This window comes from Populus trichocarpa, chromosome 16, assembly GCF_000002775.5.
Source record: "Populus trichocarpa isolate Nisqually-1 chromosome 16, P.trichocarpa_v4.1, whole genome shotgun sequence".
NCBI lineage: Eukaryota > Viridiplantae > Streptophyta > Magnoliopsida > Malpighiales > Salicaceae > Populus > Populus trichocarpa.
This window is the reverse complement of record NC_037300.2, coordinates 11987402-12012087: the sequence shown is the minus strand read 5'-3', so window position 1 is coordinate 12012087 and position 24686 is coordinate 11987402. Positions and strand designations below refer to the sequence as shown.

The 24686-nt window shown below is 33.0% G+C and overlaps 2 protein-coding genes, 1 long non-coding RNA gene and 1 other non-coding gene across 6 annotated transcripts; 3 read left to right on the top strand and 1 right to left on the bottom strand.

Moving 5' to 3' along the window:
• Positions 1 to 7033: 7033 nt before the first annotated feature.
• LOC112324505 (uncharacterized) lies at positions 7034 to 9885 on the bottom strand. Of its 3 annotated transcripts, XR_008057630.1 has the most exons (3): positions 9477 to 9820; positions 8507 to 9047; positions 7034 to 7460 (listed from the first exon to the last, which is right to left on the bottom strand). It is a non-coding gene; the product is annotated as an uncharacterized LOC112324505 (long non-coding RNA). The 3 variants fall into 3 exon arrangements; XR_002978389.2 differs by lacking the exon at positions 8507 to 9047 and having other exon boundaries at positions 9477 to 9885; XR_002978390.2 differs by lacking the exon at positions 8507 to 9047 and having other exon boundaries at positions 7034 to 7454; positions 9477 to 9885.
• A 1240-nt stretch (positions 9886 to 11125) lies between these two features.
• Positions 11126 to 11197, top strand: TRNAK-UUU (transfer RNA lysine (anticodon UUU)). The gene has a single exon. It is a non-coding gene; the product is annotated as a tRNA-Lys (tRNA).
• A 3527-nt stretch (positions 11198 to 14724) lies between these two features.
• LOC7466070 (vacuolar cation/proton exchanger 3) lies at positions 14725 to 18580 on the top strand. Its single transcript, XM_002323542.4, has 10 exons — positions 14725 to 15103; positions 15549 to 15616; positions 15740 to 15768; positions 16532 to 16728; positions 16843 to 17055; positions 17179 to 17313; positions 17412 to 17582; positions 17689 to 17805; positions 18005 to 18095; positions 18196 to 18580. Exons 1-10 carry the CDS (start codon positions 14837 to 14839, stop codon positions 18255 to 18257), a joined length of 1350 nt encoding a protein of 449 aa, XP_002323578.3. The 5' UTR covers positions 14725 to 14836; the 3' UTR covers positions 18258 to 18580.
• A 1809-nt stretch (positions 18581 to 20389) lies between these two features.
• LOC7466069 (probable envelope ADP,ATP carrier protein, chloroplastic) lies at positions 20390 to 24401 on the top strand. Its single transcript, XM_002323541.4, has 10 exons — positions 20390 to 20888; positions 21141 to 21197; positions 21350 to 21412; positions 21493 to 21549; positions 21664 to 21747; positions 21990 to 22058; positions 22137 to 22249; positions 22360 to 22529; positions 23496 to 23574; positions 23965 to 24401. The coding sequence occupies exons 1-10, from the start codon at positions 20523 to 20525 to the stop codon at positions 24077 to 24079; spliced, it is 1173 nt and encodes a 390-aa protein (XP_002323577.1). The 5' UTR covers positions 20390 to 20522; the 3' UTR covers positions 24080 to 24401.
• The last annotated feature ends 285 nt before the right edge of the window (positions 24402 to 24686 follow it).

Here is a 24686-nt window from a genome sequence, read left to right as displayed (position 1 = left end):
AAATGACTTAAAACATAAGCCAAGTTAACCCGTGTTAACTGTTAAGCATTATTACTGAGTCATGAGACCTTGATAACTTAATGAAAAACAAACCAAAACAAATTATGAAACTTAATTCTCAATTAAATATAATATTAATTGATGAAATTAGAAAAAAAAAGTCAATTAAAAAAAAAGAGAAAAAAAAGAGTCAATTAGGTTAACCCGCGACCCAGGTCATGAGACAGTGACAAGCCAATAAAAAGCAAGTCCAATGTTGAAGGACTTGTGACTCAGGTAATGAGACCAATATAACCTCTTAGAAAGAAAATAAAAAAAATGATATGATTTAAACAGGGTTGAATGCCAAAACCTGTGACCATGATCTTAAAACCAAGATATTCTCCTAAAAAACAAATCAAAATAGATTATGAAACTCAATTCTCAACCAATCCAATGTTGAATGATAAAATTGGAAAAAAATCAATTAAATAAAAGACACAAAAAACAACCTGAGTTAACTCGGGTTAATCTATTAAGCATTATTCTCGTATCATGAGATCAGGACAATCTAATGAAAAGTAAACAAAATAAATCATGAAGTTTAATTCTCAATCAAATCAATATTAAAGGATGAAATTGAAAGAAAAAACCTAATTAAGAAAAAGAAAAAAATCTGAGTCAACTGTGTTAATTCGTCAAACCAGGTTAACTTATCAAACCTGGGATCCTTGTCATAAGAGTGTTATAACTAAATAGAAAAAAAATCTAATATTAAAGAATAAAATTAAACAAAAAAATATTAAGTGAAAAGAAAAAAACAAAGAAAAAAAGACAAAAAAAAAGACAAAACAAAACACTATCCCAATAAATAGTGTACTATACCAATAAATAGTGTTTTGTGAGGAGGGGTAATAAAACCCCCTCCTCTTTTAGTTTGTAGTTAATATGCTACATAAGCACATGTCTTTTTGTTGTTTCTTCTTCTTTCGTTTATTTTTAATAATATTGTTATAATAGTAGACTAAATTATTTACTCATGTTATGATAAGGGTGAACTCAAATTTTTCTTGAATAAAAGAACATTCGGATGTTGTTAATATTTTTTTCTAGCTAAAAGAAATTTAAATCGTATAAGGATTAACGCGATTAACTTTGTGGATTCAAAAACAACCCATATAACTCGTTGTCGCACGTGTACGGCGTCGCGGCGAAAAACATTCATCCTCAAAATTGTATTATCTAATGTTCTATCTATCTGGCAAATATGGGGAGATAATGAATTCTTGTTTTTTATTGGTGGAAAAATATAATTGGAGTCACCACCTAGTATTTTGGTCACTAGGAACCCTAACTGGTCTCAGAGATGGGGTACGGGGACTGGTTGCGTAAAGGAAGGTATTAACACCTCAAATACGCCCTACCTAAGGTAGGCTGTATTGTTTTATTGTCTGATAAAATCTAAAGTCTTGTCATGTTTTCTTGTTGTTGGTCCGTCTGTGGTTTAAGAAAAGTTCTCCTCGGTAAGGAGAACCTTATCGTATCGGGTAAAACCTCACCGTTCTAACGTCAACAAAAGAATTTAATATCCAGAATACGTCTTACGTATAAGGTCGCAACCCCATATATATATATATATATATATAATTTGTTTGGAATTTTTGAAATATTGGCCTAGTTTTCTCGACTTTAATAAACTGGTTATTAAAGCCAAAATGCATGCTTATACATATTTTTTGAAATTTTCTTTGTTGTATGGCAATACAATATGATTTATTTTTTATTTTTTATTTTTATTTTTGAGAGACTTGGCTGTATGCATGAAAACAAAAACATTTGTTTTATTATTTTTTAATGTCTTGACGAAAACCATGTATTTTAATACCGGATTTGTATCTTTACAGTATAAAAATACAAACCAATATTGATCAAAATGCAGTAAAAAATTTATGGAAAATCACAGATTTTTTTGAAATAATTTTTGAATTTTTTTTCTAGCTGGACCCAAACCGGCCCATGTGGCTGGGCTGGACGCAGCCAGCCCAGCCTGGTCACTGGCCCAGGCCAGTGACCCAAAACAAGCCATGCACGCGTAAAATTTTAAGCGTGCATGGAACAGTGCGAAGGTAAATTATATTACCTTCGCACTGTTCATGCTCGCCCCTGGTTAAAGCGCAGAAGGATAATCTATTAGCTTTCTTACGTTTTCTCTCTGTTTTTTTTTTAGACTAACATACATCAATTCTTGTAAAGACAGAGAAAGGAAATGGGCATACCTGGTTTCGGAGAGATGAAGACGATGGTGGTGCTGACCTCCTCTGTTGTCTGTGTTCTCTGCTTCATCGTTCGGTTTCTCTTCCTTTGCTCTTCTGTTTCGGTCTCCTTGTTCGGCCTTCTTCGTTTTTAACTCTTTTCTCTTGTATTTCCCTCTGTGCTATTTCCTTTCTCCTCTTCTCTTCCTCGCGTCCCCCCTGCTCTCTTGTTTTTTTCTTCTCCCTTACACTCTCCCTCTCTCTGTTTTTTTTAGCTTTTCTTTCTTTTCCCTTCAGTTCTCCTCTCTCTGCTTTCTTCTCCTTCTGCTTTTTTTTTTCGTTTCTTACGCTCTCCCTCTCTTCCTTTTTTCTTACGCTTTGCCTCTCTCCCTCCCCTTTTTCCTCACTTCTCTGTCTCGTCTCTCCTCTCTCGTTTTCTTCCTCTGTCGTTCTTTGTCCTCCTTTGTTCTCTCTCTCTTCCAAGTGTGGCTATCTACCCTGTTGTCCCGGCTCTTTGAGATGAAGGAATGAAGACGATGGTGATGCCTGTTGTCAGTGGTCTTTTCTGCGTGGTTCTTCTTTTTCTGCTTGTCTCTGTTCTCCTTATGTGCCCACTGTTTCCCCTGGTTCTATCCCCCTCGTCTTCTCTTTGCCTCTGTTCTTAAAGAAAAGAGAATCACCCTCGTTCCTGGAACCTGCTGCTTGCAGTTGCAGACGAAGATGACAGTGTGGAAGTGCTGTTCCACCAACACTGCTTCCTCTCCTCCTGTTTTTTCCTCTGTCTCTCCCCCTTTTTCTCTACTTCTTCTTCTCTTCTTTTATAGCCAAAACTGCATGCGTTTTTTTTATAATGAAAACGTTCGGGACCATTATTGCAGTGGTAACGGTAGAGAGATAGTAGCTGTGAAACGTTCCCCATAATCAGCGGCATTTGTTGCTGAAACGGTTCCTGTTTTCTGAATCGGTGAAGAAGACAATGAATAGTGCCTCTGAAACGGCACCGTTTTGCCACTTTAAATGATATTTTTGATTTGGCCCTTGGATGTTTTTACAATTTTGTAATCAAGCCCCCAGAAAAGTTGTAATTGGATCCTTTGAGTTTAGCGCCTTTTCCGGTTTGGTCATTGGTTTCAGATTGTTTCAATTAAGTCCCTCATTGGCCATCAAACTTCAATAATTATGCAATTAAGCCCCTGATTTGACCAAATCAACTCTTCAAAATTATAATTGGACCCCAGAACTTTAATTTCTTCCAATAAAAGCCTAAATTGACTTAAAAATTAATTTTTCTTGCAATCCATAAATAATATTATAAGTTTTAATAGGGATGTTAAGAATTTGTTTTCCAATTTTTATGCACATAATATGCAAAAAAAAAAAAAAAAATTATCCTACATAATTTTGTTCATTATCTTACTTGCAATTGTCTATTCTTATAATTGTATAATTAAATAAAAAATAATTTTACAAAGCGAGGTTATTAAACTTGACTAGGGCTATAACCTAGGTTACGGGTTTTGTGAGTTAACTTTGTTTAACCTGGGTGAATCCGAGACACTATTATTTTTAAAATATTTTTCTTATAAAAAAATTAAGTCGATATCATTTTTTAATTTTTTTTTTGAAAAGTCAAGCTAATTTTTTCTGGTCGACTGATTTACAGTTGCACTTACTAGAATGATTAAGACACTTTGGGTCACAACCTACCTAATTTGTTTGGAAACTGGCTTGTACTAACGAATAGGTCGACCTTGGTTGGACTTAATAACATTGCTAAAAAGTTCCATATATTAGTGCACAAGAAACTGACTCGTATATGACAAAAAAAAAATGATACATTAGGTGAGAGAGATTGACTAAAGGAAATTATTTTGCATATTTGGTAAAATAAAATGATTGTTTTCTATTTATTCCTTGCTTTGCTATCTTTATTAAATTTTTCAATAGATATTTGGGTAACCCATTATCGTTTATATCAAAATTTAATTCGACTCCTTTTTTCACTAAAAAGGTCAAATTCTTAAAATTCAACTACAATGTTGTTTTATCACAAAATATTTTATACATAAATAAAAATTAAAAGGCGTGGTGCTTTTTACATATTAACCATGAGGGGCCAAGAGTTTTGTGATATCTTGTATGGACTTCTTTATTAGTGATGTTCTTTAATGAATTGTTGAATGTCTTAAATGAACTTATGATGGTTTTTCCTTTTAACTTACATGGTGACCGGAAGAATTTATACGTCTCAATCATATGAGCTTACCTCTTGGAGAGTAAAGAGAAATAAATATCATTGGTAGAGAGGTTAGTGCTCATAATTTGTTATGGTGCCTCGTTGCGCCATTAATGGAGAGGTGGGCAGTTAGTAAGTGTCTTTAAGGTGACATATGAAAGGAAGTGACATTAGCGAGAAAGAAGGTACCTTACTTTGCATAGAAAATTTTATGTGCGCTAAGAACACCAATGGGTGGTTTGAAGGTGTACCAGTATGCATTAATGGGTAGCGCTAGTGCCCACTCTAACTTCTTAAAACTTGAAAATACATTGAAATGTATGTCTGGGGCAGGGGTATTGGATAACCTGAGATGAGTCAACGTAGGTGTGCACTAGGATGGTTACCTGTTTAGGCCTGGTCTAAATAGCGAGGAAATCAGGCTTGAAGAACTATAATTATTTTGTTTTTGTTTTTTGTTTTCATACACCATCATTTTCCCTCTAAATTGTTTAAACAATAATGTTTGAAACACTTAACAAGTAGAAGTTAGAGGAAAGAAAGATTACACATGTCATGTTACCTTCTTGCGACTTTTGTTAAGATGCTTATAAAAGAGATGAGAATTCTTCATCTCGTGGGTTTTATGAACATGCCTGCAGGAGAGATACATGTATATCTTACAGTGGATATTTTATTGGAGACGTGAAAAATTTGTTTTGGAGACATAAAGAATTCATTGGAGACATGAAAATCTCGTTATGAAGATTTTTTTTGGAGATAAAAGGTCACACAGACTAAGAGAAGGATTTATGATCCTTTTATAGATTAACAATCACGAAGACATGTAAAAGGACCCCTAATTCTTTTGGATATTAGTTGTCGTGGAGACCTGTATAAGGATTCATGATATTTTTGAAAATAAATGGTCACGAAGATATATGAGCTGTCATGAATGGCTATGGCTGGGCATGAGTGGCCATAAATGGATTTGAGTGACCATGAGTGCCTATAAGTGGTCATGGATGGCCATGAGTTGCGGTTTGAAAGGATTTCAGGCTGTCATACATCCCGGAGAATATATGCACGAAATATATTTAGGACGTGACGTCCGAGTGTTTCACACGACGCTAATAGTCCGGTATAGGGAACCAGAGCCAACAAATTCATGGTTCGGTTACCACGTATACCAATGGCTCCGTTCTGTTCATTTTGTACACGAAGCGAATGGTAAGATTAATTTTAATCACATCTATCTTTAATTAATTTGTTGTTATTTATAAATATATTTAACTTGCAATATTTTTTTCTTACAGGCTACGGCTCTTGGACGTGAGCCAAGCCCAATGAAGCTTTTTATGGAGACACACGTGCAGGGTGAAGACCGTCAAAAAAGGGTGCAATAGTTTGTTGACAATTGCATTCAACACTTTGTGGTATGTTTGTTCAACTATTTTTTTTTGTAAGTTATTATTTTATTTTATTGAATTGAATTTGATGATTTCATTTTTTATTTCCAGGAGACATATAACAGCTGGTTGAGGGAGAGATACGGGGATGATCCTTCGACCCACCCGGATTTCAATCCGGATTTGTGGATTGAGGCAGGATCATTTGGTGGATTCGATAGAAATCGGGTGCATGGACTCTCCAACACTACAACCAAGAACTTGCGGACGACCCGTAGTGTCTAAACCATTAGGAGCTCACAATCAATATCAAGCACTCAATTTCAGGAGTTCGCGACCTTACAAGAACATACGACCCATCTCACTAAAAAATATGAATGACTCTCTGCGGATTATGAAGAACTCCACCGAATGGTCATAGATATGAGATCACAAATGGGTGGTATGTGTGCGTCCCTTTTTGGCTATATGATCTCGGGAACGACAAGTCTCCTCCTCCTCTAGCGCCGCCATTGTTCTAATTTAATTTTATTTGAACATATAAATTTGTAATGAATATTTGGCTTTTATATTAAGATAATTTATTTTTACACACTTGAATTTTATAAAATCTTATTTTTTTTAATTAATTTTTTTTAAAATAGATATTTTTTTAAAATATATTTTTTAATTATTATGGATGGAGATACCGACAAACACAATATGTTGGTATATTCCAAAGAGTTTGAAAAAGTTTACTACATATACACTTCAACTGTTACATCACCAGCAGAATAATTTCGTCGGTATTTTACAGAGGTTGGAATAAAATTACTTCAATGCCACTGCCAATCACCGATAGAATAATTCCGTTGGTATATTCTAGCAGCTAATTTTTTTTTTGCTTGCATTTTTTGTCTTTAAAACCATTGGTTTTTTTTTTTACTGACAAAAATGCTGACAGAAAAGAAATTACAAATGAGAGGTTTACCAACAAACTTTTTCTGTCCGTGAAATTCACACCGATAGAATAATAGAGTAAATATCGACAAAAAAAATCTATCAATAAAACTGTTAAATATAATAATGAAATTATTTGATTAACATTTGCAATTCATGTATTCGTTTGTGATAAAAATACATAGTTAATAGTTAAGAGACGGCAAGATTTTTCAGTTAAACGTTAAAGGCATATATAATGATAGGAAGATGACCTCTATAGCTTTTGTAAAGCTTCCAAAATAGATAATACTAATGTCTAAACACTTAAAGGTCAAGATAGTAAGGCATACATTACAATTGGAAGAGAGTCCAAATCGTTGTGGACTATCTTATCATTATCCTAATGTTATTCCAAATAAATTCAAGGAGTACCAGACAGAGAAGGTGACTATCAAGGCAAAAGAATGGGTTTTATTGAAGCTATTCATGACGGGAGTTCCACCAAGGAAGACAGCCGGATTCCTCCACCGACGTAGCCACTCTCGAATAAGTATAAGGAGCTCTTTTGTGGCCCAAAGGGCTCCCTACCTTAGCACAAGCAAGATCATCAGATTCCATCACTTCCTAGACAAGCTCCTGTTTGTGTTAAATTCTACAGATGCCTCCACTTCCAAAAAGCTGAAGCTAAAAAAAATAGTTGCAGGGTCTCAAACATTTGTGGGATCATAAAATTACAACGGTTAAGGAGGCTATACAAGCTGATAGGATTTGATTTTGTTATCAAATATAAAATGGGAGGAAATCTTGTAGATGAGACATTATTCATAAGAGATGAGAAGGGTGAGTGTCAAGGAGAAGATTCCAGAGTAATTTCTCTGCCCACTCAAAATTGGGTAGAGGCAATAAAAAAAATAGTAGCATGTGTTTCTAGCATGGAAAGGGTGCATGTGCTCTTGGTGGGATTATAATTTCAACCTTTGTAGACTTCAGAGTTCGAAGTTCTCCAATCGTCTAAAATTTGAACATACCTAATATTTGTTGTATAACATATGCTTTTTTTAAAATATTTTTTACTTTAAAATATTTTTTTTATTTTTTATATCAAAATTATTAAAAAACAATAAAAACACAACAATTTTATATTTTTTTCATTCCAAACATACTTTTAAAATACACTGAATTTCTATTTAACTTTTCCACCATCCTCATTGTATTTTCCTATAAGTCATTTAGTCCAAGTAAATTATGTATCTGCTTGTTTTTTTATTTTAAAAAAAAATCAAAAAAATTTGAAAATTTTTTATTTTTGTATTTGCTTTAAATTAATATATTTTAATATTTTTATATTATTTTGATGTGTTAATATCAAAAATAATTTTTAAAAATAAAAAAAATATTATTTTAAAATAAAAAATATTTTAAAAAATAATACCTACCCCATCTTTTAAATATTTACTACGAGTATGGAAGTTGGTTAGTTTTGAGGTCGGCTTAACTGAAAGATACTTGTGACATAGAATAAGTTCATGTTGAGAAAAATGGTCGGTGTTTGAGGCCATCAAGTACTGTGTACCGTGTATGTTTTGAGCCACTCACTGAATACCCAAATTGACAGGCAGCAAAATCCTAGGCTCTATCACCTCGACCAATAATGACATACCACAAGCTGGTTTCTGGTCATAAAAGAAGTATCCGTCGATAACAGGCAATGCAAACAAAAAAGGTGGTACCTGCACGCCGATTTTGTTTAGCCCTCTGCCGAAGAGGAGGAAACTTCGAGGAAATTGCATGAGCTTGTAATTATTGTCGTCTGTATGTGCATGTGCTTACATATATATTCTCGAAACATTCATGAGAAACTTTGGCCCCTCGATTTGGGCAAGAGATGTAATTCAAATTTGATGTTGTCTATTTTGTAATATTAATTCTTGAAGGAAATTTGTCTTCTTATAAATTATGCAGTTCAACAGTTTTATAAGAAGAAAAAAACAAAACCTTTAAGAAAAAGGGATGATAACAGATAATCGATAATTACATATCTATAATATGTATCCCTCTGATTACCCAAAAAACTGCTATCCATTGATTTTTTTTTATTGTTTAATTAAGAAACTGGGATTTTAGAAGTTATGCCGAGGTACCAAGATTCGAAAGAGATATTCCCAAGAATTGAGGCAGGAAGGAAGCTTCGCAGAAGCTGTCTAGGGTTCAACACACATGCTGTGGGGCAAACATTTGGATGTGGCCTGTGGGAAATCTATCGTAAGGTTGCTGTTATCCAAGATTTGGAAGAGAGAATAAAACAAGTGGTGCTGTTGGAGTGAAGTGATCATGATGAAGAACCCGCAATAGAAAGCTTGTTTGTCCAGTATATTGAGAAAAGTCGGCATGCATTGATGAATATAACAACAAATTCTATTTTTATAGTTTGAATTAATCCAAAGTAAAAGAGAAAAATAAAATAAAATCATGCCCTTTAAAAAAAAAAAACACAAACATTATCATGCCATTATGCATTAATTTCCTTGAGCGATGTTGATGTGGGATTTTTTCAGTGAAGCCAAGGGAGTAGGGTTTTTTCTTCGTTTTTTTTTATGAGAAGAAGAAGAAGAAGTAGATTGTCAAACTTGACTTCATATATAAAAAGGACTAGTAAAACATTCTCATAATTATTACTTTATTCTACAATTGCATGCCTACCCGCATAGAGATTAGTCGTCGAAAGGCTGGTGTAAGAACCTCCTCTCGAAATATTATCAGTGTACCAGCTTGTAGACCCACCAAAGCCTTTCAATTGATTTTCTGCGGAGACGTGTTGAGGAAAACTTCCCAGTACATACCTGACAAGTCACTCCACAGTCACATATAAAAAATATAAAAATAAGAAAAATCAACTCTTTCGGCAGTGAAATGGCAACCGAGGAAGTAACTCTGAATATTAACTTCAACGACTGCTCAGGAATACCAGAACGGAGGAAATGAGATTTCAGGTCGCCGAAGTTCCACCATAGATTTGATAACCTTCTTGAATGGTAAATATATAGGCCATTGGAAGGCTTAATCCGAACACTGTTCATGGGAAATTTCTTTCTACCTTCGTTGACTTGGCCTTTTCCTACCTTTTAATCGGTTGGTCACACATTAGTATCAAGAATTTCATTATGTCTAGACGTACTTTTGCACTTTGTTTTTTAACTGTTTTCTAGGGCTCAGTTTCAAATAGATTCTCTGTTTGCTTTTTCTTTTTCTCGGTCACTTTCTCTTAAATTAATCATGTTTTAATACTTTTTTTTAATAAAAAAAAGACACCAACCAACCACAATATAACATACAAATTAATTTGCAAGAAATTTATTTCTTACTGTCTTTTCTTAGAGTTGAACCCAAGATAGCTAGTAATTAATGACATTAATTACTAGTATTATATTTCATCCAAGTCAAAATTAAGGTGATTTAAATTATAATATATAGTTGATGGTATCAAATATATATTCCTATATTAGTTTAATAACACAAGGGATCTATTGATTCCAATTTCAGAAAAATAATAATTAATTCAAAAAACAGTTAAAAAATTACTAAAGATAACTAATTTTATATAGAACAAAAAACCCTAATGGCATTAGACATTTTTATATCTTAATTACTCATCCCATCTTCAAGTTTCAAGGTGGACAGCCTGATTATAAATTAGATTGGAAAAATGAATCTATATCTGATCATGTAGATAGAATATTACATGAGAAATGTTGCCCAATTTCAACATAAAATAAAAGGAGAGAGATTGTTACGTGCATGAACCTAGTCCACCATCTAAGATCATAAATCAATCAATAAAACTCTTACAAATAATTAAATTTATTCAAATAATCCATTTAATAATTAATGATATTTAGAATCTTAATACGTACTATCACATTTAATAGCACAATTATATTTAAGAAATAAAATATTTAATAAATGCACAAAATAATATGTACAAATTCATTGATGTTTAATATTACTTAAATTGATATATTATTATCTTAAATAACAAACTAGATTAATCTAATAATTTCTCAAAAAAAATTCAAATTTATTCCTGGATGGGCAGAAGGGCATGTCATGCACAAGAGTAAATATAGATTAGGCACAGCTCTATGATATTTTAAATTTTATGGCTTTTGTTTCTCATTTAGTTAGGACGTAACGGGAATTTCCTACGGACTTTTCCTCATAAATTAAGCTAAGCTGCACTCTCCTACAACACCGTAACTCCAGTTTCCAAACCGGTAAAAACCATTAAGATCAAGGAGAAGACATCGTATTATTTATTCAATATAAGTTAACTTCTGCGCCGTAAACAGCTAGCCGTCTTAGCTCAGAGGTAGAGCGCATGGCTTTTAACCATGTGGTCGTGGGTTCGATCCCCACAGACGGCGTCCTTTGTCAAGCTTTTAACAATTTATTTTTTTCCTTTTGCTCCCAAAACTTATGTTTTTTATATGGCTTGAGAGAGAATACTTGACACTCCATAATGTTCAATGATTAATCTTGTCTTCCAAAAAATCATATTAGTTCCCCCTTACGTTATCATAATAATTTTAATTTGGAAACATCAATTGTTTTAGAATACGGTAAAAGTTACGTTTTAAAGTAGTTTTTGCTCGGAAATACATTAAGATAATATTTTTTATATATTTTTTTTTAAAATTCATTTCTAACATCAGTACATCAAAACAATCTAAATACACAAAAAAAAATCAAATTTTTTCAAAAACATGATTCAACCATACTCCTGAATACATTATATATTACATGTTAGAGAATAATATAAATCATATCTTGGAAACCTCACCTAACAATTTAAGTTATTAGGTTGAAATAGTTTTTTGACATGATATCATAGCTTTAATTATCAAACGATTACAAAGTAGTGTGAAATTATACAAATTTCAAGTTTAAAGAGCTTTTACTTGAAATTATGTTACACTTGAACTGCTTTCTTAACACGCGTTAAAAGCTCTAATAAAAAACCCTTTGATATATTTAAAAATAATATAAATCATATCTTAAAATTTTACCAAACAACTTAAATTATTAAAAAATTATTATTTAACATTACAATCAAAACAATCTTAAACACACCATGTATCACAATCGCGTCCGTTTTCAGAAAAGGCCCTTTCTTGTCGTAGGAAGACTTTTCTCTTATGAACCGTAATAGAAGTAGCGGGAGGTCTCTAGTTTGCAATAATAGAACGTTAACCCATAACCATGTTTTGAAGGGAAGTTTCCAGGAAGCTTCCTCCTACACCTCCTAAGTACGGCATGCTGTACCTCAGCCTTCTGTTTCGATGGTGATATGCATGCATGAGATCTTTTCCAAACTCGAAGTCAACATCACACAATAATAAGGAAATTGACATATCGGTATATGTACTTTGTCAAAACAAGAAGAACACGAACTCTTACAAGATTAGGCAGCGGATGTTGAGTTGAGACAACTCTACATATCTCTCCCACCGAATCCATATCCTTCGAATTTGTTTTTTTTGTTTTTTTAGTTGTAGATTGGAAGGAAAGACTTTGGAGCATTTTCGGGTGTTTGGATGTTAAAGAATAATATAAATTATATTTTGATATCTCATCTAATAATTTAAATTTTTGAGGTGAGATGGTTCTATTAGATGGTATCAGAGCCTTGATGACAAATCAATTACGAGTTTGAATCTCACAATCCCCCATTTATTTGATAAAAATTAAGCACAAGGTAATATGAGCTTGTGCAAATTTCAAGTTCAAAGGACTTTCATTTGAGAGAGTATGTTAGAGAATAATATAAATTATATCCTGATATCTCACCTAACAGCTTCAGTTTTTGGATTGAGATGATTCTTTGATATTGGAAGTGTGATTATAATTATTTTTAAAAATATTTAGAAATTTGTTAAAATAATTTTTTTTATTTTTTTTAAAATATTTTTAACATTGATATATCGAAACGAATATAAAAAAAATATATTTTTAATAAAAAACAAGTTAAATCGTGCAGCCAAACAAACTCGATTGATTTTACTTAACACCTTCTTCTTTCTTTTTTGATAAAGTTGTTGGAAAGTTTATAGCGATATGCTTAAAGATTCTTGACTTGTGTTCATTGATGCAAACTGGAAAAGATTATAGAGAGTATCCAATTTTCACTATACAAATTGATTTTTTTTTTTATAGTATGAAAAATTTTAGTTTGTGTTTTTTAATATAAATTAAAAATTTTAATGGGTTTGGATGGGATTTTTTTCACAAGGTTTTAGCTTTTTAGTGCACGTGGTTGGCCCCAAGTCATATATATATATATATAAAAAGGAGATTTAAGCTTTTATATGATTTGTAAATTATATATTAATAAATGGAACAAACCTATGACTCAACTCCACCTTTATACAAGGTGAAGGAGTCCAAGACTCCACCATTTAAAAAACCTTTAGGATATGGTAACCTCTGAGCAACTCGAATGAGTGGTTAAGGTATTTTAGGATATGTTAGCCTCATATAGGCTAAAAAACATCTCCGAACTCTCAAGCATCTCAAATCTGACTTATTCAAATTTTATTTTATTTTATTTTTATTTTTATTTGCATTTCTCGACTAAAATAGAATTATATTTTTCATCCCAGCCACACCATTGGAGGTGAGAGACAATGCTAAGATAGATTATTCCCAATGCTTGAACATATATGTTGAATTTAAAAGATTCATACTCTAGGTATTTATCACTTTTATCTCTTTTAATTTTTCTACTAATTTGATTTTTAGTTTTGCTGGGAAATTCTTAATTTAAATTATTTTTCATCAAGTAAAAGTAAGTGTATTTAAAAAAATCATCGATAAAATAATAAAGTATTTATTTCCTTCACAAGTTAAAATTCCTTTAGGTTCATAAAAATGTGAATTAACTTAAATGATTCAATATTTTTTTCCAATACTTTTTTAGTGATTATTTATGGATAGAATCTATAGTTTCTTTAAAATAAGCCTTGTTAAGAAGAAAAACTAACATTTGGGGTTGCAGTTGAACTGGCTTTTCATTAAATTTTAAATTTATTTTGTTTTAAATTATTTTTTTAATATTTTTAAATCGTTTTAATATGCTGATATCAAAAATAAATTTTTAGAACATAAAAAAATAATATTTTAATGCATTTAAAAGTAAAAACACACTTTAAAAACCAGCATCTACCATATTCTTAAACAAAACTAAATTTTTTCTCATGGAAGGTAGGTACATCACATCTTTTAAAATCATTACTATTCTAGAAGTGAAATTTAACCTACCTCTCCACTACCAAGCACTTGAAATATGGTATGTGATCGGATCATCAAGCATAATCACTTACATGGATGGTAAACTTGTCGACTAGTACTAGAATCAATCCACCACCTATCAATACTAAATGTCGTAAATGGTTACATGGTTAAGTTGGTCTGAGCTTTATACTCATGTGTTCGAGAATTGCAAGATTGAGCAATATGCCCACTCTTACCACATATGCAACATCGATCCATTGAAGTTCTTGTTTTCTTGTGCTCGATTACTATTTCTATTGTTATAACATATGCAAAGGTACTATCGATAAATTTCGTTTTGCATGTATAACTTTTGAATCTGGCAATTATTTTCTATTCTTCGAAGTTTATGATTTAGTTTTCCTCCCTATGGTAACAATGTCATCTGCAATTTTTTATTTCTATTAACCAAAAATCAATAATTCATCAATATAATTTTCGTAAAACCGAAGTAAAATCTATAATTAACTAAAGAAATTATTGTATCCAAGTCACTGGCCTTTCCTGCCTTCAATATGAAAACAAAATACGAAATTTCCAGGAAGGCGCAGTAAGCTCAATATCTCTCCCTCTCTCCATATAAAAAATAAAGCATTCCAGCTCCTATTTATAGCAGTATTTCTCAGACCCTTTCAATAACACTAAGACAGAGAAGCAGAAGAACACAATCCACAGTCTGGCTTTACTTCTTACACTTTAGCAATAGTACCATTGGTTTTGTTGCGAACCCAACAATGGCTTCATTGCAGGAACCATGGCTCTTGGAGAATGGAAACCTTAAGGGCTCAAGCAAGGAGATAAGACATGCCAGGACCGCACACAACATGTCATCCTCGTCATTGCGCAAGAAGTCAGACCTCACTCTTGTATCGAAAGTTCGATGTGGAATGCTTAGACACTTGTTAACTAACCTTCAAGAGGTCATTTTGGGGACTAAACTTACAGTTCTTTTTCCTGCCATCCCACTAGCCATTGCTGCTGAATGTTATGGCTTTGGAAGAGTAAGTATCCATTTCCCTATATATCAGTTTCTCTTAGGGTTTGCATAATAGAACAGAAAGTTCTGGACACTTGTGAGGTGATCCTGGTCGCTCGTTTTATGTGATCAAATCGTCTTACATGTTGATGGTGATTATCCAAATCATTTCTCAAATATGGAAATGATGATAGACTAATTAGAATTGATCGATTAATCCACACAAATCCGAAAACTAAAGGAAAAATGAGTTGTTGAACTTGTGCTTGAATGCACCACCCCTTTAAAAACCTGCTGAATTCTTGATCATTCCAGTTATTTTGTTACATTCCCATATGATTTATTTATTTTGATAATTTTGAATCTCAATTTTACTTATGCTTGCAAAAATGGCCCATTTATAAGAGCTATAAATTGGATAGAATTAATTAAATTTTAATCTGATAGTGTTTGTGATTTCATGTACGCAGCCCTGGGTTTTTGCTTTGAGCTTGCTTGGACTGACCCCACTTGCAGAACGTGTCAGCTTTTTGACAGAGTAAGGGGACTATATATTATAAACTATTACTTGATTTCTCAATCTTATAAACAAGCAAGCTGTACGCGGAGATTGGAATTGATCATTAATTTTCTTTCTGGGTGTATTTTTCAAAAATTGCAGGCAAATTGCTTATTACACTGGTCCGACAGGTACTCGACCCCGCTATTATCTCTGATAAATATTTCATATTTGGTGCTATGAAGGGAGTGGAAGGCTGTTTTTCTTGAGAAACTTAATGCATGGTAGCATAAAATATTCGAGTGATATGAGAGAAGCCAACATTTCAACATCAAATTATTTAATTAGTCATATCAAACTTAATTAATTAAAAAAAAATGATGGGATCGAACTGCTTCGAAGCTTTCTCGTGATAAGAAAAAAAAATAAAAATTGATAGTTGCGTGTGGTATATGATTCAGACCAACCCACCAAAAAGATTTCCTAACTCTTCTATTGTCCCTTACCATTAAAAAGCTTCTTGCCATGTCATTTACTTTCAGTGATATGTCACTTCAAGGACGAGGAATTCTTTGTATCATTATAGTATTTAATTTTTTAAAAACTTATTTTAATTAAATAAATTAAATTGTTATTAGATAAGGTATTATTTTTTAATAAATTTTCTCTAGTAAAAATTTTTCAGATTTGAAATTTATATAAATTCATATTATTTTATGTTTTGATTTTTATTATATATAATAAATCGGTGAGATTTAAATTTGTATTCATTAATTGACATCTTGATTTATTTTATTTTTCAATAATAAATGTTAATTCGTGTTCATGAAAAAACCTTGGTACTGGAATTGGGCTTGTCATGTCACGTCAGACATGTATGGAAGTTTCATAAGATTACTGAAGAAAAATGAAGGAAGCGTGAAATTTAATTCCTTCTAATCTTTGTTTTTGCAGTGGGAGGGCTCCTAAATGCAACATGTGGTAATGCTACAGAACTGATAATAGCTATTTTTGCACTCTGGCAACACAAGATACAAGTGGTGAAATATTCACTCTTGGGTTCCATACTATCAAACCTACTTCTGGTTCTTGGCACCTCTCTCTTCTGTGGTGGCATTGCCAACCTTGGAAAGGAACAAAAATATGATAGGGTAAGCTAGCTGTTGTAATTTGAAATGTTCATCAGTTCTGAACTCTTCTTCTTCTAGCTTTATCATGGCCACAGTTAGATGATAACACTGGCATGGTTATAAATGAATGAACAGAGACAAGCTGACGTGAACGCGCTGCTTTTGCTCCTGGCATTGCTGTGCCATATGCTGCCACTGCTGTTTCGGATTTCTGCAGCCTCCGTTTCCCTCACGGAAGTCCCAATACTGCAGTTGTCGAGAGTAAGCAGCATTATAATGCTGCTTGCATACATTACATACATTATCTTTCAGTTAGTGACACACAGGCAACTATTTGAAGCACAAGAGGTGATTAATCCTTACTCTAATTATCCTTTTTCCTTCTGAATGGTGTGATCAAATTAAAATGCCTTTGAAGTTTCTGTCAAGTTAGATTGGCTGAGTTATTAATTGATTGGCGCAACTCTTCAGGAATCCGTGGAAGATGGCGATGATGTGCTTTCAGAAGAAACACCTGTGATAGGATTCTGGAGTGGAATAGTTTGGCTGGTTGGAATGACTGCTGTCATAGCCTTGCTGTCAGAATATGTTGTGGGCACGATCGAGGTAACTAAACTATCAAGCATCTTGAAAGAGCACTGTTCTTAATTACTTCTAATATTACTCTGGCATGGACTGAGAAAATATGCCTTTCGATTTCACAGGATGCTTCAGAATCTTGGGGCCTTTCTGTCAGCTTCATTAGCATTATCTTGCTGCCAATTGTTGGAAATGCAGCTGAACATGCTGGAGCAGTCATTTTTGCTTTTAAAAACAAGTTGGATATATCTTTAGGTGTTGCACTAGGCTCTGCAACTCAAATTGCTATGTTTGTGGTAAGTTTCATAATTAAAAACTCAAACGGTGTCTTTGACCTAACCTTCCTTCTCTCCAAAAAAAATGACCAGTCTGACTTAGCTTATACACCACAACTTTTTGCAGGTTCCACTTTGTGTAATTGTTGCTTGGATTTTGGGCATTGAAATGGATCTTAACTTCAATCTCCTTGAGACTGGTGCTCTTACCTTATCAATAATCACCACAGCCTTCACCTTACAGGTAATATATGTGATTAAGTATTAACCAACTCTGCAGCTAAGCTAATCAATAACACCAAAATTACTTTAATTTTAAGCATATTAACAACAGAATCTCCTTTCTCTTGCTCTAATTAATTAAAGAATTAGTATAGTTCATTCTGTGTATATATGCTAGTCCATTAATGCTCAAGGAAATTGCTTCCCCTTATTTGTTACAGGACGGTACTTCTCACTACCTGAAAGGATTGGCTCTATTGCTGTGCTACGTTGTTATTGGGGCGTGCTTTTTCTTAAACAAGACACCATTGAGTAAGGACTAACAACATTTTTTGAGGCTTAGTTAAGAATTTTGAATCTATCCATTCTAAGTCCATTCCATATCCAAAATTTGTATTTTATTTTTATGCAGACCATGGAAATGTCATCGATTTGGGAGTCAAGTCCGCAGCTAGATCAGTCATTGCAGCTTAAATTTGTATCATATGATCATGAACGCAGGGCTTGTCCTTCAGGATGAAGATTACAGCATCAAAACATCATCATCAACAGATTGAATGAATTTTGTTATTCTTTCATCTTGTTTCAAAGGTAACTGAGGAGTCAACACCATTGTAGCTTTATGAAGAAAGGCTACAGCATATATATGTAATGTATAGGATTTCTCAGGGTGTTTTTCGCAACCGAGTTTTTGTTTCTTGAGCCAGTATATATAGAAGCTGCTGGCGTATGGCACAGGGGTTATCTTTACTCCTGTATATATCAATCTAATAAATAAATGGAAATTATTTCTTGTTCGTGCTTGCAATTTGATTTCTCTATATTGACGATAATATATATATATATATATATATATATATATATATATATATATATATAAAAGCACGTGCCTAACTCCAATTCGTCCTTTAGTTTGTGTGGTATTCCAAACTATGTATCTTGCTTGGTGATGAAGACTTGAAGTTTTGGTAACGGCACCATTTCAGGCGAGTTATATAGTTGTTTTTGAAAGTATATTTTAGTTAAAAATATATTAAAATAATATTTTTTTATTTTAATTTTTTTAATATTAATATATCAAAATAATCTAAAAATATTAAAAAATATATTAATTTAAAATATAAAAAAAAAATTATTTTTAAAAAAATAACAGTATTATTTCGTATGCTCTGTTGTTGTAATAGATTCTAAACTATAGCCAGGGTTGAAGTTTTGGTAATGGCACCGACAAAACAAGCCATGTCACACTTTCACATTAGTCCAGTAAATGGGGCCTCGGGAATACATCACTTGGAGGCCTTTTAAAGAAGATATTTGAACTTTAAACTTTTTTTTCTTTTATTTTTTTTAATTTGAAACAATGATGTTAATGTAGTTGATCTTTTAAGTTATTTGATACTTGAACTTTGAATCTTGATTTTGACATCCTCCCCCTATTTTATATTTGAAATTAAATAATTGTGTTAAATTATCTAAATACTCTAAAAGAATTGGGTTTCTAAAAAAATTGGGCCAGTTGCTTATATTTTTATATTTTTTCCTTTTTTTCTTTGAGTCTAGAAAAATTTATCAGAGTATTAATATTATCATTTAGTTAACACTAGTAACATTTATAATTTAAATGTGAATGGTATTTTTTAGATAGGAATAATAATTAAAAAAAAAATTCTAGGATTGAAAATAATTATTTTTTTGAGTGAATTAGAAAAAAAAATCTTTAGTTATTGAGATTTTAGTTGTTTAAGGTGGTCGGTATTGCTTTTTTACAAAAGTATTTTTATTTGATTAAGGAATACAAAATGAAAAGGTTCCGTTTTGTCAAATCATTGCAGTTATGAATTCCATGGCATCCTTCCCTTCCAATAGGACAAAATTTTGATTTTTGTAAATGTCCTTCCACCGTGGTGGTGGGTCAATATGAGATTTGCTGAAATTAAAATAAAATTAAATTAAAAAAATAGATATAAAAAAAATTTAATGTGGCCCGACAGGTTAATCCCGTTAAAAACTTAATTGCAACTTATTGACCAAGACAACTTGATAATTCGGTCAAAACTTAAAATCCGAGCCTTCAATTGAACCGGCTATAAAAACTATGACATGACGACAAGTATAATAGTCAAACTTGCATTAAAAAAAAACCAGCACAGTGTATTAATTAGACTCGGGAGCGTGAATTATTTAGTTTATTATTCTAAAAAGATATTAAAAAAAATTATTTAATTAAAATTAAATTTCATACTTATTTTAATTATAAGCATGACAAACTTGTACTCAAAACTAAAAGTTACGTGCTTATAAGAATATATTCAAAATTATATTAGAGATTCAAATACAATATATGTCTGCATATTAAATATATAAATTATTTTTATTTAGATTAAAATAAAAAAAAAGAAATTAGTTGTTGAAATATTTTAAAAATAATAATGCTTTTATTATTATCAAATAAATTTTTTATTCTTAAAAATAAAATGAATTTAATTTATTTTTAGAATTAATTAATTAATTAATTAAATTCAAATTAAATATTAGAATTGAATTAAATTTGTAATAGAGAAATTATTTCAAATAGCCTGTAAATCATTAATAAAACAAAGTCACACTACTCTACTTGCTTAAAATCCCAAGAAATCCCTCTTTTCAGTTTGCTCTCCTCCCTCTCTGCAACAACATCTACAGTTTCTACCTTATCCCTTCTCTACCCCTAACAAACTCTCAAAATCACCAAATCATACCATGAGAGACAAAGAGAGGGCCATTCTCTGCTTCCAGACGTTACCAAACCTAAAAACCACACACTGCTCTCTCACGGAAACCACGCACCACCGCGAACCTCTGTGGAGAAACGCGCAATTCAGTTGCAGAATCCGGAGTGATGGAAGCAATGGCAGTTTTGGTAATTTTGCTTCAGTTTCAATGGCAGAGAATAAGAAAGATAAAGGAAATGAGTTCGCGCCGAGTACGGCTCAGCTATTGAAGCATCCGTTAGCAATACTGGCTTTTTTCCCGAGAGATGCTGCGATTTTTGCCGCTGGAGCTGTCGCTGGTGCCGCCGCGAAGACCGTCACCGCTCCGCTTGACCGTATTAAGCTACTCATGCAGGTGTTCTTTTTAAGTTTCTCTGCTTTCGGATTTTATCACGTGTTTTTCGTGGTGATATTTTTATTTAGTAGCAAACGGTGTCGTTAGTGTTGCTGTTTGGTTGCTGAGAAAATGGAATTTGAGTATAGTGAAATGTAGGATCCGGAATAAAAATGTAAAATAAAATTTTGCATTATTTTTAAATGTTTGAATAATTGATAATTAGGAACATTATCAATAAGATTAATCATTATTAATTTGATGTGTTTGTAGATTCATGGAGTGCGGGCCGGGCAGGAAAGTGCTAAGAAGGCAATTGGTTTTATTGAGGTGTGTAGCAAATGTAATGTGGGTTATGTTTTGAAGTTTTTTATCGAGAAATTTCATGATTATGGAGCTGTAGTTCAATTAGCCGAGCATGGAAAGAGCCTTGCCTCCCTTGTTTATCTTAATGAGGTTGCTTATTGGTCAATGAACTGCAGGCGATAGTAATGATAGGGAAAGAAGAGGGAATCAAAGGGTATTGGAAGGGAAACCTCCCTCAGGTAGTTGGCGATTTTTCACTTTCATGAATAATTATGATTTCATTTGTTTTCCGATTTGGGATTTATGGTGAATATTTCAGGTGATTCGGATCATACCTTATAGTGCCGTCCAGCTCTTTGCTTATGAAACTTACAAGGTAATCCTAGTGAAAATGTGTATAAGCAAGTTGTGGGAGAGTGTTATATGTATTTGGAATTATTATTGTTTGAGGCATTTGGTTGATTATTTTTTTGTGTGTGTGAATTTGTAGAATTTGTTTAAGGGAAAGGATGGTGAACTCTCAGTTATTGGCAGACTTGCAGCAGGTGCTTGTGCAGGCATGACATCTACTTTTGTGAGTAATTCATCAGTGGAAATGGAAATGAAAATTTTCATTACATAGCTACCTGTTGGGATTTAATTGGTTATGTCAAGGATAATGTGTTTGCTTAAGGAAGTGTATGAATCTGTTTCCTAAAAATTTTACAGTGTGCGTAGACATCTAATTCTTTGCATTACTTTTTGAAAAAAGTAATGTGTATTCAGTACTACATGCATTTGTATCTTAAAATCATCCAACTGTTTACATTTGTCCAGGTAACATATCCTTTGGATGTCCTGAGATTACGCTTAGCAGTTGAACCTGGGTATCGCACTATGTCTGAGGTCTGATATTGATTACTAGAATACTTCTTATGACAAGATGATCATTTATGAACAGAAAAGTGTTGATTATTTGTCCAGATTGCGTTAACAATGTTACGGGAGGAAGGAGTTGCATCATTTTACTATGGTCTTGGGCCTTCTCTTCTTGGCATTGCACCATATATTGCCGTGAACTTTTGCATTTTTGACTTGTGAGCTCATTAATCCTAAAGCTTCTTTTATCTATCTATTTATTTAGTCCTTTATGGAAAAGGATACAAACATAAAACAAGTGTTGGATACTGCCCTCTTTGAACAACAGGGTGAAGAAGTCATTGCCTGAGAAATATCAACAGAAGACTCAATCATCTCTACTGACAGCTGTGGTGTCTGCCGCTGTTGCAACTCTCACTTGCTATCCTTTGGATACAGTAAGAAGACAAATGCAAATGAAGGGTACACCTTACAAATCAGTTTTGGATGCCATTCCAGGTAAGTTGCACTAACAAATAAGAGTACAGATATGCATGGAGATATTTTTTGTCCCAGAAATCACCATAAAAGGGTTCTAGTAGCATGGACCAAGACTCAAACATATATGAGAGTGGATATTGTATTGGCTAGCCCAGACATCGCTTAAAACATTTAGCTCTCTCTCATTGAGTGTAGGCATGGAAAGTGGCAAGGAGGGTCCTGCAATTAAGAAAGGCTTAGATTGCAAGCGATACTAACATCAGCTAAAGAAAAGGACCATCAACTTCATATCAGACTATCTTGCTTTTCTCATTTATTAGTGCTAATGTCATTTGATCATTGAGCCCATCATTCCCTTCACAACATTACAACTTTTAACCTCTTGACTCTTGAGCCCCAAGGGCAACAGTAGTTCAAGAAGAAAGAGCCTTAAATCTGTTCATGTCCTAATCTTAGCCCAATGCCAGGGCAATGTTAATTTTTGTTGAAAGAGCTTTTTATCTGTATACTCGCTCGTAACATGCTAGGTGAAACTTGATTACAATGCCTGGTGAGCTGCAATCCTTTCTCTGAAATACCTTGATTTTGGAAATTATAAAGTTATAGCTAGGAGAGCTTCTATCCATACTTCTCCAAATATAATTAAAATGAAAACAAGTTTTTGGTTTCTAACTGGATCAAGCTTCTCAAACACTGTGCTCTTGAATTTCGCAATATTGCAAGGCAGCTTACCCATTGCTCATATATCAACTCTATATAGAGCTCCTAGGTCTTATGAAATAATATAGCCTCTTCAATTTCATGTGGCTGTAGCCCTTGTTTGAGTTGTGTTGCATGAATCCTAATGGCTCTCGGGTAAATTTACAAGTCTTGATATAGGTTACATATCTCAATCTAATCAGAATTTTCTCATGTTATTAATTGCATTTTGCAATTTATTTTGGAGACTGATGGTTCAAATATAATGTGCTCTTGTTGATGCAGGAATCGTGCAGCGTGATGGAGTTATTGGCTTGTATAGGGGTTTTGTTCCCAATGCATTAAAAACCCTTCCAAATAGCAGGTTCACTTTCATTCCCTTTTTTATTTTTTGATATATGCTCTTGGAAAATCCTTCAATATGATGTCTTGGTTCATTTGAAACTGATGAGCTTCTGGTTTTCTTTGATCTGGGAATACTTGAGCATTTGGTAGTTAACTGAAAATGCATTAATCAGATCTGGCATAGAAAATCTGAAAAATCTAAGATTATGGATCCACGTTTAAGAATAACCGTGCAAAATTTGGTTTTGCAACTGATAGACACTAACGATGCCCAAATGGTGCTGGAATAGTGAAGATTATTTGTTTCCTGTGCATAAAAAGATAAGGGCACACAATGAGAAGTTGTTGATTTCATAAGAAATTTCTGCCTTGGCTGACATGAATCTACTTTCCTCGTTTTCTGCTGCAGCATTAGGCTTACCACTTTTGATATCGTGAAGCGTCTAATTGCAGCTGGTGAGAAAGAGTTTCAGAGAATTGTGGAGGAAAACCGCCAGAAACAAAGCCAAGTTGCCAATAATTGAACCATCCTGGTAATGGATTTCTTTGTATTGTTACCAACCATCATGGTTCCATTAGTATTTTTGTTGTGGGCATTACGTTGCACGCCATAAGTACATGTTTGTTCAGGAATTATGGTTTTGCCGTTATTGTGCCTGCCCGATTGGTTAGGATTCTTAGCTGCCAATAAGTTTGTGCTGGGCCTATTTTTTTCGTGAGATGTTTAGGTGCTAGTCAGGCTGTTCTTTTAAATATGTTAGGGTGCCATTGGCAATTCTAGCTTGTAACATAGGTCCTGATGATTTGTTGTATTGATTGCCTGATTAATGGATAATATTTTGTGCCCTTGAGGATCTTAATAGAGTACCAGAGGGGGCATGGAACTGCAGAAATCTACAAGAGCCTTTGATTTAATCAGCGTGAGTAACTTTAAGAAGTGGTGAAGCAAAATAAAATAAGTTTAGGAAAGGTAACTTTATGTCTGCAAAATAATTGCAGTACTGAGATCCATATGGCAAGGTTTTCAATGTTATTTCCTACAGCTGAACTTAGTTTGAGAAGGTTCTCATGGCATGCTTATTTTTATTTTTATTTACACTAGAAACTTAAGGGGAAGAGAATTAGAGAAAA

Coding starts and splice junctions, on each gene's coding strand:
- LOC7466070 (XM_002323542.4), top strand. CDS start 14,837: ATGGCTTCATTGCAGGAACCATGGCTCTTGGAGAATGGAAACCTTAAG. Junction 16,729..16,842: donor AGGAACAAAAATATGATAGG/GTAAGCTAGCTG, acceptor ATGAATGAACAG/AGACAAGCTGACGTGAACGC. Junction 17,314..17,411: donor ATGTTGTGGGCACGATCGAG/GTAACTAAACTA, acceptor TCGATTTCACAG/GATGCTTCAGAATCTTGGGG.
- LOC7466069 (XM_002323541.4), top strand. CDS start 20,523: ATGAGAGACAAAGAGAGGGCCATTCTCTGCTTCCAGACGTTACCAAAC. Junction 21,550..21,663: donor TTGCTTATGAAACTTACAAG/GTAATCCTAGTG, acceptor GTGAATTTGTAG/AATTTGTTTAAGGGAAAGGA. Junction 22,059..22,136: donor GGTATCGCACTATGTCTGAG/GTCTGATATTGA, acceptor TTATTTGTCCAG/ATTGCGTTAACAATGTTACG.